Source organism: Haliaeetus leucocephalus, unplaced genomic scaffold (genome assembly GCF_000737465.1).
Source record: "Haliaeetus leucocephalus isolate CR32 unplaced genomic scaffold, Haliaeetus_leucocephalus-4.0 Scaffold944, whole genome shotgun sequence".
In the NCBI taxonomy this organism is placed as follows: domain Eukaryota; kingdom Metazoa; phylum Chordata; class Aves; order Accipitriformes; family Accipitridae; genus Haliaeetus; species Haliaeetus leucocephalus.
In genome coordinates this window covers 4007424-4027282 of record NW_010973380.1, presented here as the reverse complement: position 1 = coordinate 4027282, position 19859 = coordinate 4007424, and the positions used below count along the sequence as shown (strand labels likewise).

General features: G+C 39.9%; 1 protein-coding gene across 1 annotated transcript; it reads left to right on the top strand.

The window, feature by feature from the left end:
* Positions 1 to 5209: 5209 nt before the first annotated feature.
* On the top strand, positions 5210 to 15943 carry PCNXL4 (pecanex-like 4 (Drosophila)). Its single transcript, XM_010584171.1, has 10 exons — positions 5210 to 5932; positions 7572 to 7751; positions 7843 to 8357; positions 9197 to 9297; positions 9444 to 9566; positions 9831 to 10194; positions 12963 to 13066; positions 13540 to 14576; positions 15139 to 15325; positions 15692 to 15943. The coding sequence occupies exons 1-10, from the start codon at positions 5244 to 5246 to the stop codon at positions 15941 to 15943; spliced, it is 3552 nt and encodes a 1183-aa protein (XP_010582473.1). The 5' UTR covers positions 5210 to 5243.
* Positions 15944 to 19859: the final 3916 nt, after the last annotated feature.

Genomic DNA, 19859 nt, shown 5'->3' with positions numbered 1-19859 from the left:
TATCATTTGTACCACTGAACTTCATTTAAAAGAAATTCAGTAAAGGTAAATGAGCATTTTTCTTTGGTAGTGTTTCCAAGGTTTTACACTGGATACCACAATCTAACTGCCTTTTTATTATCTCTGAAGAATAAAGATTGACAGACCTACAAAAAGGTTATGATGCTTCTCATAAGAATTGATTACACTGAATCCGTTAGTCTACCTAAAATTCTAAGCGTATGCCTGTGTGTTAAATTAGGAATTCAGATTAAAACAGATATAACTGTTTGTAAGTATTTATATGGTGACTGTTATAACATAGATATTAAGGTAGACATGCATGCCTTAGTGTTCTAATGAATACAGTGACTTATACATTTTAGTATTATTAGATATAAATTATATTAAGCATACTCACTCTATTAAATATTCTCAATGTTTAATGGGTGTAATTTGAAGTGGTAAGTAGTATTGCAGTATTTGGATTCACATTTCAATTTGCCAGTGAATGCTCAAGTTTATTTAACCTAGAAGAAAACTCAGAATGCATTTTCCTCTACCTGAGGCTAGAACCAGTGTTCTCATCTTGAAGAAGTTATACATAAACAGAGAAACACCATTAACATTCAAGATTAAGGAAACTTTTAAAGAGTATTTTAGTATCACGTCAGTATGCTGTGGATTGAGTATTTGCGCTTAATGTTTTAATATTAGAATGTTGCATGTTGAATGTTGTAATAAGTAAAGAAACAGACTAATTTGGTTGGGTTTGCACTCTTGTTAATGTGGGAAGATGATGAAAACGACTGGAAAAGTGATGAAAAAAAACAGCCTCTGACATTTCCATGCCAGCTCTGAGAGGGACGGAAAGAAACTTGAGGAAACCGAAGCCGCCTGAGTGACAGATTCATCAGCTACGGAGGGACCAGCCCCTGCCTGCCTTGCCACAGCTCCTCTGCGGACTGAGGGATTTTCTTCACCTTCCTCTTCGCTTCGGGAAGCTGCTGGCAGGCCACAGCTAGAGAGATGCCTCACGCCTAATTTTACAACAGAAGGACGACGGTTATGTGTGGAAAGCAGAGCTGCGAAAACCCGTACTGCTGAGGGAAGCGCGGGCGGGCGGGGCGGCAGGTAGCCGCCGGGCTCGGGGCACCAGCCCGCCGCGGGGGCAAAGCCCCGCCACCGGGGAGCGGGAAGGCGATCAGCCCCTCGCCTTCGCCGTCCCTCGCAGCTCTTGTGCCGACCCCGCCAAGAAGACGCCCGGGAGAAGCCACCCGACGGGCCGGGGCCATTTCCCGTAGGCAGCGCGGACCCCCGCGGCGCCTCGCCGCCACCGGCTGCCTCAGGCGGGCAAAATGGCGGCGGTCGCCGAGGGGAGGGAAGAGGGGGCGGGAAGGGGAGGGGGCCGCCGCGGCGAGGCCGGGCCTCACCGCCGCCGTTAGCCGCCGCCTCCACCTCCCTCCTCAGCAGCGGCAGCAGCAACAGCAACAACTGCAGCACTGCCGGCGGGGAGGAGCGCCCGGCCGCGGCCTGCGCCGTTCGCGCTCCCTCCTTCAGGACAAGCCTTGGGGCGGGAGGGGGGAGCGCTCCGCCATCCTCCCTCCTCCTCCTCCCTCCGCAGGCTCAGCCCCCGTTCCCCTTCTCCCCCCGCCCCGCAAAGCCCCTGACCTGCTCCGAGTCCGGGCCAGAGGTAGGTGCCCGCCTCGCAGAGGCTCTTTTACCGCGGCTGCCTTTCGCCGGCCCCGGCCGTTCGCCGCAGGGGTGCAGGCACCCACCTGCCCGCTTTCCCCGGGCGCCGCGGGGCCCTTCACTGGAGCAGGCAGAGGCGCCAGGGCCTCCCCGAAGCGGGGAGGCGGCGGTGCGGGCACAGCCCGGGGGTCGGTCGGGGGAGGCCGCCCGTCCCGTCTGGCTCTGCCTGATCGGCGTTGCCCGCCCCTGGGTTTGCCCACCGGCCATCCCTCGGCGGACCCGGTGGCTGCGTGGCTTCCCTTCCCCTCCGGAGTTGAAAACAGCAGAGGCTTTATTTTTGGTCGTTTGGTTATTTTAATTTTTCCGTTCCTGCGGAAGATTTGAGGGAGAGGGGGCTGGGGAGGAAGTGTGGCGGCTCTGTGGGAGCCCGTCTGGTCAGGTGCAGAGGTGTCTCGGGAAGGAGGGGGTCTGGCCCTTCCCAAAGGTAGTCCCGGGATGCTCTTCCCATGACTGGATGGAGCGTGTTGGCCTAAAACGCTGCGTCCCCGGTCTCGCTGGGGGACAGCGTCGATGCTGTCGAGGAGAGGCCCCCAGTCTGCTCCCTCTGGCTCCTGGGTTAGAAGCCAGCCTGCAGCACAGCCGGATCTTTAACTGTGGAGTAGAGGTGCAGGTGTCTGGGCACACAGGTGGATTTGCCTGGCAGGGGTTGCCCCGGCTCCCCCCGCGCCTCCCACGCTGGCATTCCTCCCTCCTGTGCTAGTAGGGGGTTTATAACTGTTACTTAGTCTCACATGAAAAGACCTGGAAGACCTCAGAGGTAAGTATTTTTAAGGCTTATGTGCTTCAGTGGCTTAGGTGGCTGAGAGCTGTACACGTGTTCTCCTGTAATCTGCTTGAAATAAAACCAAACCACACTGAGCTGATCCGCCATTCAGTGGATGTGAAGGATGATGTTCATTTAGGCAAAAATTCCTGCCCTCCTGTGAATTTCTGCCTGAATTCAAGAAAGATTTGCTTTCTTTCCTTTTGTAATAAGGCCATAGAGAGGATATTGCAGGAGGGAACTTGTTAAATGACCTTATGGTGTTAAAGTTCTTTTACTATCCTTGTTACGATAATATCAAAGTCGCATGGATCCCTGCTGGTGATGACAAATTGTTGTGGTGCGGATTGTTTGGGTAACCAGGCAAGTTGTCAAAGTCAGGCCAGGCCTGTATGTTAGGAATGTATATTGAAGCCAGGTCCTGTAAACACTCACTAATGTGTGGAGTCTTGTTGCTAGGGCTTTGCACAGAAATAACGAGACACGCATGAGTGCCTCTTTGAAGTCCTAATGTGCTACCTGACTATTTGGAAGCCAGATGGATAGTCGAGGGTATCGTTTCCATAGTTTGTGAGCTTCAGTCTTGGGATTTTCATTTATAAATAAATTCACATCTTTTTATGGCTCACTTTGGAGTATAGCCAAGTAGAACTATATTGTTTATGTGCATAGATTTTTGTGTCTCACACAAAGATGTCTATTGTTTACACAGAAACTGTAAGAGGAATGTTTTGTTAACATTTTGTTAGCAATATAAACTGACAAACACAAATGCAGACTAGAACTTGAAACAAAAATAGCCCTTCTTAGAGCAGAAAAACACGCTGCCTGAAAACTGTTTTTCAAGGAAAACTATGCACGTTTTGGTTCTGCATTTCTTTTAAAACTCAGCTTGTATCATTTATGTGCATATAAATCTACTGCATGTAACTTTCACAGCGACTTGGTTTCATGCCTATGTAGCCTTCTAAACAGTGTTTCTTTTCTAAACAAGATTGGCTGAATTGTGATTATTTTTTTTTGTTACATTTGAAATTTGTTTTTAGTTGGGTGTGTCCCTGTTACATTTTCAAATTCCTGAGCTGACTGGGATGAATTCCCCTCTCCATAGTCAACATGTGTCTTTCCCATTAAGACAGACTGCTGCCTTCTCCTTCCCTTAAGAAACTTTCAATGGCTTGAAATAGTATGACCAACACCCCTCTATGCTTTCAATATTCTGTGTTCAATATTCCAAACTGGAATTTCTACTTAAAAAAAAAAAAAAAAAATCCACAGCCTACATGGAGAGTAGTTACAGAGCCTGTGGGGTCTTGCTTTTCATTGTGGAGTATATTGACTTAGTGGACCCTGAATGCAGATTTCTAGTTGTGATAATGTGTATGAATGGCCTTTAATCTCTCTCATTTGCACTGTTTCTAACTTAGTCCCATGATGACCAGTATCTGCCTACAGTTAACTGATTGATATCTGTTTAAATGTAAGGAGTAAATAGTTCTTGCTTGGAAGCTACTAAAAGCATTTGGTTTGTAGAAAGAAGGGATCACAGTAGTTTGTAAACTCTGGCAGCCGAGTGTTTCATTTTTAATGTATCAGCAATGATGGCTAATGGGTATTCATCAGATTATATAGGTCCAGTAGAAAAAAAGTCAGAATTTCAGTCCTTGCACATCTCCTAATGCACACCAACATCTCTTTTTAAAGAATTATTATTAATGAAGTGCTTTAGCACCGCATTTTTGTGCTGTTTTTTCACCCTGTTTCTTAGCTTGAATATTCTTGCCTGTCATTCATCGATTCTTGCTTTCGTGACTAGTAGCATAAAATTGTATTTGAATATCATAGTTACCATCTTACATTCATTATTTCTACATTGCCTGATCCTCTCTAAACGAGTATTCATACCTGATTTCTGTCTGATGATTCATTGTAAATGTTACAGGTATCTTTTTTTCCTTTTTTCAGCTTTCTCCATTGACATATAGAAGAATATATACCGATTCTGCTACAACTCACAAGTATTGTGTTTATTTTTCTTATTTTATGTTTTAGGAAGCAGAAAGTGAACTGTTTATTTTATGTTTTGTGTAGTGCTTAGTACAGTGAGCTCTTGTTCTGCAGCTAGGCTGTGTAGGGAGGACAGTAAAAATGCTGATGTGGGAAACAATTTTTAGTGCTTCTACTAATATTTTTTTATAGTTAGTTTATTTCATAAGGCTTTGATTTTTACAGGGACCTCGGTGCGACTGTATCCTTGCACTTATGTGGCTATTCACTGAAATCACTGACTATTCTGTTTGTATATGGAGATCCATAACAGAGTTAATTAGAATTAGAGGCCTGTGGCAAGATGTGATTGGAATCAGATTGGATGGAAAAAAAAATCAGTTTTAGGAAGGTGTTCTGGTGTGGAGATGAGTTGGTTTTATCATCTCCCAAGAACAGACTATACATTTTATTTGTTGCCTAAGTTTCAGATTAAAGAATATGTTTACATTTTAAAATAGATAGCTTTTTCCATTTTAGGTGTTTGCTTAGTAGTTGTATTCTAGCACATTCTGTGAGTGCTTTAGGATGATGTCTACTAATACTAACATGTCAGAATTCTGCTATAACTTGGTAAATGAAAACAGGACAAAAGAATTCTCTGGTTAAGTTCCGAGTTCCAGATTCAGTAATGTTTCCTTCTTTTTCTTTCTGTTCTCTTGCAGGAAAAATGATATTCATCCAGCATTCCTGAGTAATAAGAATGGGTCCAGATGTACCTCTGCTGAATGATTACAAACAGGAGTTCTTCTTGAAGCGCTTTCCACAGACTCTGCTGGGAGGTCCCCGGTTTAAATTAGGCTATTGTGCCCCTCCTTACGTATATGTGAATCAGATTATTCTTTTCTTGATGCCATGGGTTTTGGGAGGAGTAGGAACACTTTTGTACCAATTAGGCATTATGAAAGACTACTATACCGCAGCACTTTCAGGAGGACTGATGTTTGTTACTGCACTTATTCTTCAGATGACAAATCTATATGCAAAGCAGAAAACAGTGACAGTAGAAAGAATGCAAATTCAGAATACCCTAACAGATGAAGATGAGTTTGAATTTTCCAGCTGTGTAGGTTCAGAGACAGTAAAATTTATTATTCCTGGCAAGAAGTATATAATCAACACTGTGTTTCATTCCCTTCTGGCAGGGGTATTGTGTGGGTTGGGAACTTGGTATTTGCTGCCAAACAGAATAACCTTGCTATATAGCAACATTGGAGGAACTGTTATGATCTTTGTATTTGGATGGGTGACTATATGTATAGGAGAGTATTCATTAATCATAAATACAGCTACCGAAACAGCTACTTTCCAAGCACTGGATACTTACGAAATCACTGCTCTGATGAGACCTTTCTATATTTTTGTCTTTATTGCAGTGGATCTTGCACACAGGTAAACCTAATACAGCATTTAGCTAATTAAAGCAATGGTTATTCTCTGTATTTTTGATGAGAAAGGTGAAATTATTCTTCTGAGGAAACTTTATTTTGATATTTTAATCAACAGTAGGAACTCTAAAGAAAGAAGCTAGAATGGTAGAAACTGAGGCTCTACCCTGTGCATAAAAGGTTGTTCTTAAATTTTTATAGCGTTCCACATAAATTAGGAAGAGCAGTTAGAGCAGTTTCTAAGTAAGGGACAGCTAAAATTATCTTCTGCCATGTCAGTTTCAGTATTTTTGTACAAGAGCATTTGCATCAACATCCTTTTAAAGGATGTGTTTTGAAAACACATGTTCCTGACCTGGAATCATAGATGTAAACACTGCAAACTCCAGGAGTGCTGGATTTATATCCAGATTTCATCCTGGACTATTTTCCAATTTAATGTCTGCAAAGTGATTGCAGCGGGTTTTAAACTACAGGCAAAAAAGGACTACAAATTTGGTTTTAATGAATGGATAAGCAAATTTGAACATTACTATATCTTTATTACATGGATTTTGAACTTCGATTTTTAAATGCTTTTGTAATACAAAAGAACTATGCCAGTCTACAAGTAGAAGACTTTTATATTTCCACTTTTCAGACAAGTGTCTTAGCTAAAGTATTTGTAGAATCTCTTAAAGCAAGATGGGTTTAGATTTACTCTATGCATTCTTTCTCCCTGTTGGGTGATATAAATATCACTTTGTCACATGTATGTGGTTTATGGTTGGGCTACTTCAAATGCATTAAAAAAAAAGCATGTTTGATTTTACTAGTTTTGCACTTGGAGATGTCTTTGTTAATGATTTACTCTAGTTGCCTCTTCAGTTATGATATGAGAATTTATACATGTGGTATTGGACCCCAAATTCTTCTATGTAATTTCCTGAGGAGAAAATTCAGACATTCTTTAAATTCCTGACAAAATTCCTTTGAGGCTTACTTATTAAGAAGTAAAGAGAAACCAAATATCTTAGCAGTCCACCTTTAACTTAATTAGCTAACTGGTGAACTATATATGACTTAGAATTTATGCAGATTTCTAATATTGATCTTTATATTTTTTACAGGAAGATTTTAATACTTTTATGTAGAAAATAACATTTTATATTCCTAAAGAGAGTTTATCTCTTGGTGTACAGGCATTCTTTCAGTGTTAAGGCTTACATCTTGGGTCTTGGACTTGCATAAAGTTTTGCTTTTCTAATTCTGAAAAAATACTTAGCATTTTTTTGTTAAATTGTTGAGGTCTTAGAGCCTGTGGGCCTTTCTTTTTGCACAAGTATTTCTTGAGTGTATTATCACAACAGTATCAAAACAATTAGCATACTTATATCACCTGACTCATCTGTGTAATTTGAAGGCTTCAAATCTTTTGAATGAAAAATTAGCCCGTGTTCTGATGTTCTAATTAGTGTGTTACTGCCCCAAGCATAAATGTATGTCCTTATTTTTCCTTTTAAAAGATACTAGTTGAGGTTTTGTAGATTGAATATGTAATGTTTATACTTCTGGAATTGCTGTAGTAGTTAAACAAAAAGTCTTCCCACACATCAGTTATTTTTTCCTTCACAGAATTCAAATACATTTCTTCTTTTATCCAGGTTTGCTGTCAACACACCCATTCTAGAACAGACAAACCAGATTTTGCACATCATATTTCTTTTTCTGCCATTCTTATGGGCAATGGGAATTCTGCCCCCACTTGACGCACTTTTTCTATGGGGAATGGAACAACTGTTGGAGTTTGGACTAGGAGGTTCACCTATGTCAAGTAACACAAAGTAAATGTTGCTTATATAATTGTAAAATGTATCAATATTGTTTATAACCTTTTTCTTTTCAAGCAAATCTTTTTTATTTTCTCCTTCACAGGTTATTAGTAATGTTTCTCATTTCTGCTGGAACAGCAATAGCATCGTATTTCATTCCCAGCACTCTCGGTGTGATCCTCTTCATGACTGGATTTGGGTTCATACTGAGTCTTAACCTAAGCGAGATTGGTTTTGCCTTCAAACACACCATGATCAGCCATTTAGCCTCCAGCAAATCAAAAAATATGCACAGAGGTCTTAGAATACAATTTGGGTGGAGGGAATTTATTTTTTATTTGACTGTGTTGACATTTGCTCTCATAGAAGCTAGCCTGCTGCATCAATTTGCAGGCTTTTCATCATTTTCCAAGGCCAGTCCACAGGCTATAGCGAGTTACATTCTGATCATATTACTTATAATTATGTGGATTCTTAGAGAGATTCAGAGAGTGTACTTGTTTGGAGTCTTCCGAAACCCCTTTTATCCAAAGGATGTCAGGACTGTGACTGTGTTCATGGAGAAGCAAAGAAGGCTAATGAAAGTTGGTGTTGTCAGGAGGATTTTACTAACACTAGGTAGGAATACGCACTGTCTGTTGTTTGTTAGATGATGCTTGTAGGAAGATTGAAAGAACACTAGAATTACTGTATGTGCAAGATTCCATGAATGAACCAAGAAAAAACAAGTAGCTGGAAATATTTGTTATGTTTTGCTAAATTGTGCATTGAGGTCAAAATTACTGGTTCAGAATATTTGAAAGTGATTAGTGATTTTATTTATTTCTTTTTTAGGGGTAAACCTAAAAAGTTGAGCTTTTTAAAAGTCCAGCTCAGAAAGCCAGGCCTTTTAAAGGATTTCAGTTATAACATCAGTACTCACTTTTGGAAAAAATGGCTCTTGTAGATTTTTTTAAAAGGTACTTGGAAACAAAAGTGAGTTGAGAGTCTTCAAGGTGACTAGATATTTGGTTCTTACAACTTGCTAGTGAAGGGAACAGTCTCCTTTCTGGTAGGTTAGGGACAAATGTATCTACTTTGGGGGAACCAAAATTTGATCTAAATTATTTAATTTTGTAAAGAAGCATCAGTTTGGGGAAGTGGATTGATGAGTGCTATTCCCATGTTTATTTTTTCTTATTTGAGTATTCCCATTCTCTTGGGGAAACAAACAAACAACAAAAAAGTAATAGCAAATAACAACTAAGCATCGACATAAATGTTTGCCATCTTGGGCCATTACTGCAAATACACTGGTTGATATCCTGAAAGTGTAATACAAAGAGGAGTTTGTAATAATGAAGGGAAGAGTTCTCCTTTTACTCCAAAATTTCCATTCTGCAATAAGACTGCTTACCTCTGTAGACTTTAATTATGTTTTTGAAAGGAAATCAATGTTTCTTTTATTTCAATTACAGTGTCTCCGTTTGCTATGATAGCATTCCTGTCACTAGACCGTTCACTACAAAATCTTCCTTCTGTGTCTGTTTGCATTGGATTCACAAGAATATTTAGGATGGTAATTTGAATTTTAAATATGTTAGCCTAAGAAACTCTTCTACATGATTTAAGTATTAAGGTGACTTGGAAGAAATATTCCAGGTCATGAAAGCAGAGATGGATAAATAAATTTTTAAATGTATGTCTAACATATCTCTATTTTAGGTCTGGCAGAATACAGAAAACGCCCTACTGGACATAGTGGTTGTGTCAATAGCACAAGTGTGGGTGTTTAATCCAGACCTCTGGTGGAACAGGAGCCTTGATACAGGGATCAGACTCTTGCTGGTAATTGTCATAATGTAAATTTAAGCAGATAGTTGTCACTTAAAGTCTTTGTTTCCTTGCCCTCCCCTATTAGAGAATTACAGAGTCCAAGGACCTAGCAAATAGAAGCTAAAAAACTGTGTACTAAGATATACACTCTAATACCAGTCAGTGATAATCACACTTCATTTTCTTAAAATCCTTGTAGATAAGGCAGCTTTGGCAGTGCTGAATATGATATGATACAGGATACAAATAAACGTGCTTGTTGTATGTATCTTGCAGGTTGGTATCCTACGTGATCGAGTGCTTCAGTTTGTCTCAAAGTTGCAGTTTGCCATAGCTATTCTTTTGACATCGTGGACAGAGAAAAAACAACGTCGTAAATCTACCGCCACCTTAATCACACTCAATGTCGTTTTCTTCCCAATCCTGCTGACCTTCATCGCCATCTCTGCGCTCCTTTCTTCTCCCTTGCTGCCGCTCTTCACGCTACCGGTATTTTTGGTTGGGTTTCCCAGGCCTGTCCGAAGCTGGCCAGGACCTGTGGGCGCTACAGCGTGTGTTTGCTCCGATACCGTGTACTACCAGCAGATGGTTCCAAGTCTGGCTCTTGCTCTGCAGTCTGCAGTAGCAGCCGGTAGCCTAGGTAGGTACAGTGAAGGAATGTAGCTAAATGGTTTAGGAAACACGATTTTGCTGGAGAACAGGAGAATCATAGCATCTGATTTAAACCATCTTTCACGACATAGGTTAAATCTGATATTCAGAGATTGTTCAATTAAGGGAAAAGTGATTACTTTTATCCTTCTCTTACATCTCTACTTCTTATGTTCTTGTAAGAAAATAATTCTGGTTTGTTATCTTTAAAATAAGGAGAAACTAAATGGTGATGAAACAGTATCAATCCTAATCTTTTTATACTGAACAAAAAAGGATGGTATGTATTCAGCCCACCTAACTGGAAGTAATAAATTGATGAGTTCTCTTGACAGTCAGTGGGGAGAAGGAGGTGTGTCAAACTGCTCTTTGTGGTTGTATATGTGTCTTTCTCTGCATCAATCCCATTACTCAGGATCCAGAAGGTGAGTTTGCTACTTTGGCTATGTTAATTAGGTATGGTGAATATGGACTGGATGTTTGTAAAATACTTGATATAGCCTAACTACCAGTAAACAGTTGAGAACAGAACCACCTGATAAGACTTAACGGCGTATCTTGTGCAGGTAGTCAGGGTAGGGTTGTAACAGGGCTTGTGGTCTTAAAACCTGTGAAAGACATCATGATGGGTATTTCACAGAATTATATAAACAGAGGTGAAGAAATGCCAAGTCTTTTTCCCAGCTGGAGACAGAATAAGTGTTAAAATTGCAAGCTTGTTTTCTTGAGAAGCAGTCTTTGTGTAACCTAAATAATCAAGACTGTTGCCCTTAGACAAGAGGCAAATATTTACATAAGCCTGTTAGAAAATAGCTTATGACTAGAAAAAAATAGGCTAATATTTAAAGACAGTGGAAGTTAACCTTAATCACACTTTTCTGAAAACTATATGCAAGTGCTTTACTAGGAAACATTTGCTGCACTTTTAGTACTGGTGTAGAGAGAGGTATTAAAAAAATAAAACTAGGAAGCTTTTTTTTCCCCTAAAGGAGAGACAATTCAGTTTGTTTACTGCATTCAGCCTATGTGTGTTTTATATATATATAAAATAAACATATATAATATAAATATATCTATTATATAATATAAATATATCTATCTGATATATATCTGTTGTATCTATCTCATGTATAATATGTACAGATATAAAAATGTTTCCCCATTGCCATCATGACTGTGGTGGCATGTATGCCTCAGATTAAATAATTTAAAACACTAATCTTGAGGGGGAGAAAAGTCTCTTCTTTAATGGGAAAATCTGTGAATGAATGTCTTCAAGCAAGAAAAAATGTGATGTTCTCAGATGACTTCAAAATGAAGAGGTACCACTTTGTGTGTCTCTATTTTAATTTAAAACCATACTTTTTTCTGTGTAAAGGAGTTTTAGTAGCTTTAACAGCTAGCAAGAAAAAAATTAAAATCTTTGCAAAATGTTAGCAAGAAAATGCACTTCATTAGCTCAGTGGGATAGAAAAGGTTACTTAAATTTTAACTACAGCTTAATGGTTGGTTTCACTGATTTCATCTTACAACATTCTAAAACTAAAATTCTCTGTGCAAGTGAGTAGTCACTTGGATGTGAGTGACAGCAGAAGCAGGTCATAAACTGGCAGCCAAAGTCATGCTAAAGAACAGCACCATTGTATTGGAGAAGTTGACAGTAGGCTATAACTTCAAAGAAATATAGTATAACTACCAGTTGCTAGGAAGTTTGGCATTGCACTTTTTATTGAAATAGGTAGAAAAGAGAAAAAGCACCTTTTTTTAGGGGGGGGAACGTGTCATCTAATTTTTACAGTGAGAGCCAGATTGTGTGATTTTTGAGCACTAATTACTTTGATGTGTGATCTGAAGTTGTTCGCAACTTGATTTTTCAAATTCCAGTTTATTTTGTGTGGCTTTATTTTTGGTGATGTCAAACTTAATACAGTGGGATCAGATTTATTCCCCCCTGACAGACACGCAGAGGTATTTCAGGAAGACTACAGATGGTTTTCACTGTATCTACTGTTAATGTTTAATGCATATGATGCTGATTCACAAATCTTTAAACATGAGCAGGTGCTCTTGCTCTGCCTCTATTTATGTATCTGTAAAATGGGTGTGATTATGTCATTGGTAAGCTGACACTGGAGCAGAATCATTTACGCTCTGGATTTCACATCCTAGAGGGATATTTTCTAACCATTCTGGAATACAGACAAGTCAATTTAGGAACTGGTAGCGTAGGTAAAAAATCCTGTTGAGTTACATTTTTATTTCTCTCATAACAAATAAACTTTGTACTCCACAGCAAACAGGGCCATTAAGATACTCATGTGCTACATGATGATTCTTTAATGTATTCGGCAGTCATAAGAATTTTAGATCTCCAGGTGACATCAGTGGGAACTGTGCGGTTGGAAATGCAGCCAAAGATGATCTTTAATAATGAAAGTTGTCTCTACAAAGGGAATTGAGGGTGGGGTTGCTTAACCCTGGTCCAGTATGAATATTGTAGTCCTGCAGTTTTGTGAGGTTTTCCCGTTTTTCATCAGCTTTTTCAAAGATAGCACTACAATTTCAATATCTAGATTTGCAGATAGTTTATTTAAAATTCTAGGGTACTAGTTAGCCAGTTTTAACTGATTTTGATGCCAATGCAGAAATATTTTATGTTTGCTGTTGAATTCTCAGTTGGCATGTAGAAAATGTTTTCATCAATATAATACTACAGTAATACCATTGGTTTTGTTTTGGGTTTTTTTTCATGTCTAGGTCTCTCTCTACCTGGATCACATTACTTGTGCCGTTTTCAGGACAGACTGATGTGGATATTGGTGCTAGAAAAAGGCTTCACTTACTGTGGTGTTAACATTAAGGTAACTGCATGCTGAGGACTGACATTAACGTTTTGAACTCATGCAAACATTTTGCTGTGTAACATTTTGGCAATGTAACTAATTTACCTGATATTACAGTCAATTTTTTAAGATGAGTGTTATTACTATATTAACTAGTCTTGCAACTGACATGTAGCAGGTGTGAAATTTTTTTATCATCTAGCTTGTGACACAACATCTTTAATAAGCTGGCTAATAAGATCTATATGAGGTAAAGATTTTTTCTGTTTGTTTGTTTTGTTTAAGACATTGATCTGTGTCTAATGTTGTAGTGTGTGCTTTGCTATTACTATTATCTCCAGTTAGATTTGTAGGTTCAGTTGTGGAATTCTTGACAATGGAACATATCTTTATTTGTTCAGAAAAATTTTGTTGCAAGAAAACAGCTTGCTAGCATTTAAGGATATGTGCTGGGGAAGACTAAACCCAAATTGTTTTCATTTATGTTTTAGGGGCTAGAATTGCAGGAAACATCCTGTCATGCTGCTGAAGCTCACAGAGTTGATGAAATTTTTGAAATGGCCTTCGAACATCAGGAGCACACAAAGATTCTCTCTCCTAATCACCATTTTGGACACATTTTGACTCCTTGTACTGTTCTACCTGTACGGCTGTATTCTGATGCCAGAAACGTGTTATCTGGAATAATTGACTCTCATGAGAATTTAAAGCATCTGAAAGATGATTTCATTAAAGTGCTTGTATGGATGCTTGTCCAGTATTGTTATAAAAAATCAAAAACTTGGGAAAGCCCAGGCAATGCCGACACAAACAAAAAAAGATCATTTCCAGAAAATCAGCATAGCAGTGCAGTAGAAAGATCCAAGCCTCTGAGGGAAGAAGATAGCTTTAGTGTTGATACAATTGAGGACTGGACTGATGATAGTGACATTTTTGATCTTGAACCCAGTGGCAGAATGAAAGACAGAAAGGAACCTGGGCAGTTGGGAACTACACCAAAAGTACATCTGTCTATTCCAGGATCTGTAGAAACACAGAGCCAAGAAGTCCCACAAGAAATGTCACCAGAAGATAAATTATACAGGGCTGTTGTGCTTGGGCTTCCCGCAGTAGACAAAGGGAAACAGCAAGAAGTTTTACCTCAGGTTGAATTTAGTTGCTCTTACTCAGAGCTATTGAGCATCCCTGAAGATTGGAGAACAGCCCCAGTGCCTTCTTCCAAAGTCAATGAAATGAGGCAGAGGTTTCCAGAAGAATGGTACCATTTCATTTTGAGTCAACTGGACTTTTTTCATCTGAAGGAAAAACCTTCCAACTTACTTGAAGATCTTATGAAAGATAAAGCTTTGAAAGACTTATACATCCATGGAGTATTGTCGTGTTGTTTTGGTCTGTTTGGACTGGATAACGCCGTGCCTGCCCCGAGCCATGTGTTTAGAGCGTACACTGGTGGTATTCCATGGTCTGTTGGTTTGGACTGGCTAACCAGCAAACCGGAGCTATTCCAACTTGCATTAAAAGCATTCAGGTAAAAGAAAAACATTCCCTCAGATTATAAAAATGATATAGAGAGTCCTGTGCTTTGAAAGTATCACTTCACTAAGAGTAGTTCATGTTAAAACCTTACCAGTTAAATATATTTGTAGCTTCTTCCTACATAAATATTGCCTGTAACCCCAGGCAGTGAAGAGGGTGATACAAAGATTCCTTCCTTCTTCCCTTCTCCACAGCAGCTGTCTCCAGCACGGGCAATCTGCTGTGTTAAGTAGGGAAAAAACAACCCGTTTTCGTTGTCCCCATAATCTAAGAGAATTGTGATGGAGTTAGATGTTTGGCACTTTCCATTAGCAGGCAGCTCGAACAGTGTTTGAGGTGAATGAAGGATGTTTAAGCTAATGTGTTTTGCATCTGGGTGAGCTAAAAGCATACCTGTACTAACTTCTAGTGACTCAGCTGACAAGCAGTAACTTACAAAGTTGCTAGTTCTTGGTAACATTTCATGGTGCCTTCCTGCCTTCTGTAGCTTGAAGAGGCTTTCTTCCTCTGTCTTTCACTGCACTAGTTACTGTACGGCTTTTTGTACCTTTCAGATACACTTTTAAACTTATGGTTGACAAAGCAAGCCTGGGTCCAGTTGAGAACTTCAAAGAGCTGGTTAACTACCTGGAAGAATATGAAAATGATTGGTACATTGGACTGGTATCAGATCTTGAGTGGCAGCAAGCAGTTCTTCAGGAAAAGCCATACCTTTTTTCCCTGGGGCATGACCCAAACATGGTAAGAAGAAAAATTACTAGTAAGCAAGGTCAAAGTTTGGTTTTCTTTTCCAGTGCTTTTTTTTTTTTTTCCTTTTAATTGTGTTCCAAAACATGAAGGCTGTGCAAACAAAGTTTACATTTATGCTAGAGAGGAGCTGACATCACTGTTGTTGAAAATCACACTGCATTGTTCTTCAGATACAGCAATATTTCCTAATTATCTTCCTAGAAGGAAGAATTGAACTGAGGAGACTAGTTTATACACTTTGCCATTTTTAAAGGGATGATAGTCATAGTACGTAGCCCCATTCAGTGCTTTGTAACCAAATGCTTGTGTATCTTCTTGGAGAATGTACTGAACATTTTGATCTGTTTGTTCTTAAAGGGAATTTACACTGGGCGAGTCCTCACTCTTCAGGAATTGTTAGTACAAGTGGGAAAACTTAATGACGAAGCTGTCCGAGGTCAGTGGGCAAATCTGTCCTGGGAGCTGCTGTACGCTACAAATGATGATGAAGAACGCTACAGCATCCAGGCACACCCTGTTCTTCTGCGAAACCTTACTGTGCAAGCTGCGGACCCACCTCTTGGCTACCCTGTTTATTCATCTGAACTTCTGCATCTGCCTTTGTTCTAGAATGTCGGTAGCACTGCTTTTTGGGGGGTTTTTTGTACTTTCCATCTGTATGTTTGGAATCAAATGTTCATGCTACATTTATACACTACAAATAAGATTTTACTCTCAAAATGGCGTTGGATGGCAGTGCCAAGCCAGCGTACGTAATTTGCACAGAAATGGTGCTAGCCAGAACCTTCAGCAGGCAGGAAGTTTTGAACTGTTTTCTTGCTGCTGGAACATGTGGGACACCATTGCCTGTGTGGCTGATGAGCCAGAGATGCTGAAATTCTCTTCTCCAGTTTAGAGAAGAGCAGCAGAATTCTGATCATTAACTGGTTTTGGTGCATTCTGATTTTTTTTATTATTTTTTTTTTTTTTTCTTGGACAGGTGACTTGCACTGACAGTCAGGTTACAGCTCACTGTAGTACCGTCAACCGCAGAGTTGGTAACCAAAGTGTACATATGACTATTTATATGATTTTTTTTTTATTCTGGCATTTTGTATTGGACTGAGTTCAGTTTTAGCATTTGTTATAATATATGACTTTCGCTGATCTTCCTTAGTTGTAGTAAGTTATCGGCTATGCTTTAACAAAGTAAGTTGTAAGGGATGATTTTTACCAAAATACTTGTTTTGGGGGCAAAGAGAATTTATATAAAACAGTATGCATTCTGACACATTAATAACCTGTGTGACCTCCTGATGAAAGAAGTAAACGTGTAATTCGGGGAGAGAAGGAATTTGAGTCCAAATGGATTAATTTTATCTCCTTCTTCCACTATCCATGTATTTTTTTATATATCTATATATATTGTTGTTTGCAGCCTATGTCCACATCACTAACCAGTCTTCCACAAATACAGTGAGAGCTTGATGGGGAGGGGGTCAGAAATCCAGCTGTCTGTGCCAGAAGTAGTTTATTTTTTTTAACCTTACCACAGGTTAGAACAAAATTTGGCAATTGGTTTGTAATATTACAGGTCTCCTTGAAAACAGGTCTGGGTCATCTCTCCAGTGGCTTGTTTATCTTGTTCATTACCACCAGTCATGACCACATAAAGGTGTTTTCTCTGTAGAGCAGTAGTTACAGTGTAGTTACTGCTGGCATGTGCCGAGCAGCGTGTAGGTAATTGTCTGTCTTTAACCTGCAGAATCAATTTAAATGAGATCTGCTCCGTAACTGAATTAGTACAGGTTTAGAACACCCAGTGCTGTATAACTTGGAGCATGTTTACAGCTTTTACTCCTCTAAGACCTTTTTGTATTAGGTAAAATTTGTCACAGGACTGCGTACTGTGTACTTGGCTATTAACTGTTTCTTTTGATCTGTGACCATAATGATTTTAAAGAAATATGCAAACCTTGTAGTGGAATTCAGAAGTGGTAAGGAAACACCTGTCAAACTCCGTGGTCTAACACTCTAACATGCAGGATGAAATTCACGCAGAACATTAATGGAAGCACCTTTTAGAAGGGGGTTGTTTGGTGTGCAGGAGCATAAATAACAAGTGCTGATAACCTAAAATCACCTTGCTTGGCCATGAACTGCATCTGGAAGTACAGAATCACGGGAACAGATCTGGGAGGGCTTTTAGAGAGCACCTATTTCAGCTCCCTCTCAAAAGGAACCACTCCTGGCAAATGTTTAATCTGCTTTAAAACTTTTAATACCAGGAGTATCATGAACTCGTCAAGTAGTTCGCTCCAGTTCTTTGCTGTTCTTGCAGCAGTTAGATTTGGGAAAAACCCCAACTTTCCAATTAAACCTTCCTGCCTCATTGTAAGCCTCTTACTACTTGTCTTCTGTCTATAGAAAATTTAATTACCTTTTTTTTGCAGCATCAGTCTTTTATTTGAAGATGGCTGTAATTTCTGCCCTCATTCTTTGTCTTCTGTAAACTGAATAAACTAGTTGAGAAAAAACGGAAGAGAGCTGTGATCCTTTTCTCTTGCTTTCCTCTGGTTCTCTCCATCTGGTACCCAGCTGCCTTGAAAAGGGTTGCTGGTAACTGGCCCTGGTGTTCCAGCAGAGATCCCGATTGGTACCAGATGGAGGAACAGAATTAGTGATGTGCAGAATTCCTGTTTGTGCACAGGAATGTGGAGTTGGGCTCTAACGTGTTGTAACATCCTGTCCCCTGCTATCACAGGCAGCATGTCCTACAGCCTCTTATTCATTCATATACAGAGCCAGTTCGTGCGTTCCAGTATGTTTTGCAACAGTATGACCCCGATTCATGTTATGATTTTTCTGTAACCCTCTTTAGATTCTTTTTTTGGCAGAAACATGAGTTACAGCCTCTTGTTCTGTATCACAAATTTGTGCAGCTGAGTACCCCTGTTAAGTGCGTTGTTTTGTTTGCGTGCTCTTGAACTGTGCCCTGTTTGTTTTGGAGCATTTCTCTGATTTATCAGGAATTTAGAGCACCTTCCAGCCTGGTCTTGTCTGCAGCTCTCATAAGCATAGAATACACGCTGCTATTTGGATTACTGATGGAGTACTAGTACCAGACTGAGTATCTAGGACTGAGCTTACGACAAGCCACCCCACCATTTTCCCATGTGACCACTGAGAACTGCTGTTTTCTAACCAGGTATGTGCATCCACTTTACTTAATTCTTACCAACACCCACTTGCTTTACAGATTGCGATGTTCATCACACAAAGGTAAGCATAAGACACCTTCATCATGGCTTTGGAGAACCTTTATTTAACGAGATCAGTTTTAAAGAGTTTTAAATCCTTACTAGAGGATTTCCACCCCCTTTTTTTGAGCATTTACCAGATATTAAGTCCTGGAGACTGCCTCTGTCCCATTCATGTACCATACAGGAATTGGTTTAATGCAACAAGGCATTAGGGAAATGAAGTTTTCAAATGGCAAATGCTTTGTCCTTTTTGGAAAACTTCTGCTTTTGCCATTTTTCTTGAACATCAGCTTCCTCTCTGCAAGAGGCAATTTCATCACCACCTGGTCCTTGTCATTGCTACTGTGACTCCTTCCATGCTGTTCCTTCTCATGCTGCCATGAAAGTGGGTCCGCATTTACACGTCTAGCAGCAACTGTCCTTAGCTCAAGCAAGAGCAGTGAACTCCTCTTTGAGCAAAGGCTTACACTTTTTGGTAGAGAAAAAGCAGAGACACCTGTGTGTAAACTGAGAGCAAGCCTTCTGCTGTGTACAATACTGCCAAATCTTCTGTGGATTAGAGGATGGAAGCTAAAGCATCCTGTGAACATCATCTGCACATGTGTTGTATTACGAGTTGCTGCATTTTGTCATGCAGACTTATTGCTGCCTCTTTAGCACGTTTCACAAACCGCAGTATGGGAACTGATGCGTTAGCAAGTGAAATGAACCTTCCGTTCTTCCAGGACAGCATGAGAGGAGACACTTGTCATTTGACTAGTCTTTTTTTTTTTTTTTTCCCCTAGACAGTAGTTTCCATCTTTGTTAAATGCCATGTGCCATGTTAAAAACTTCACTCTTCGCAAAGAATCAGCCATGGCTGGGAAGTTTCAATAATTTATAAATGGGTTGTTACTCTTTTATGATGTAAGATGATATAAGAATTTTTCTTACCTGGATAGTGTGTGGCCTGAAGTACATCCAAACATTTCTGAGGACTTTGGCAGCTGGAAGGTCACCAAGCTTGTAAGTACAGGTGAGTTACCACTACAGAGGTGCTTCTAGCTAACAGCTGAATTGGGTGGCAATGGGATGGTAATTAAAAAGTACAGCCCTCAGTTCCTCACAGCTGTTGCTGTCCAGTGCACCACCTGTACTGTTGAGATTGGCCTCTGCTTTGTATGGAAGAGCCTGTTTCTGACCGAGCTGCGACCTCGGCTTCTATTTCATGCTTAAATTACCTATAATGCAATGTCTGCCCTAATTCAGCTCTGACACTAGCACTGGTGTCTTGGCTGTAAGCA

What these genes read in the sequence shown, in the direction of transcription:
- PCNXL4 (XM_010584171.1), top strand. Translation starts at nt 5,244, where the DNA reads ATGGGTCCAGATGTACCTCTGCTGAATGATTACAAACAGGAGTTCTTC. An exon ending in TCACAAGAATATTTAGGATG is followed by an intron (nt 9,298 to 9,443) that starts GTAATTTGAATT and finishes TCTCTATTTTAG; the next exon opens with GTCTGGCAGAATACAGAAAA. An exon ending in CTTGCATTAAAAGCATTCAG is followed by an intron (nt 14,577 to 15,138) that starts GTAAAAGAAAAA and finishes TGTACCTTTCAG; the next exon opens with ATACACTTTTAAACTTATGG.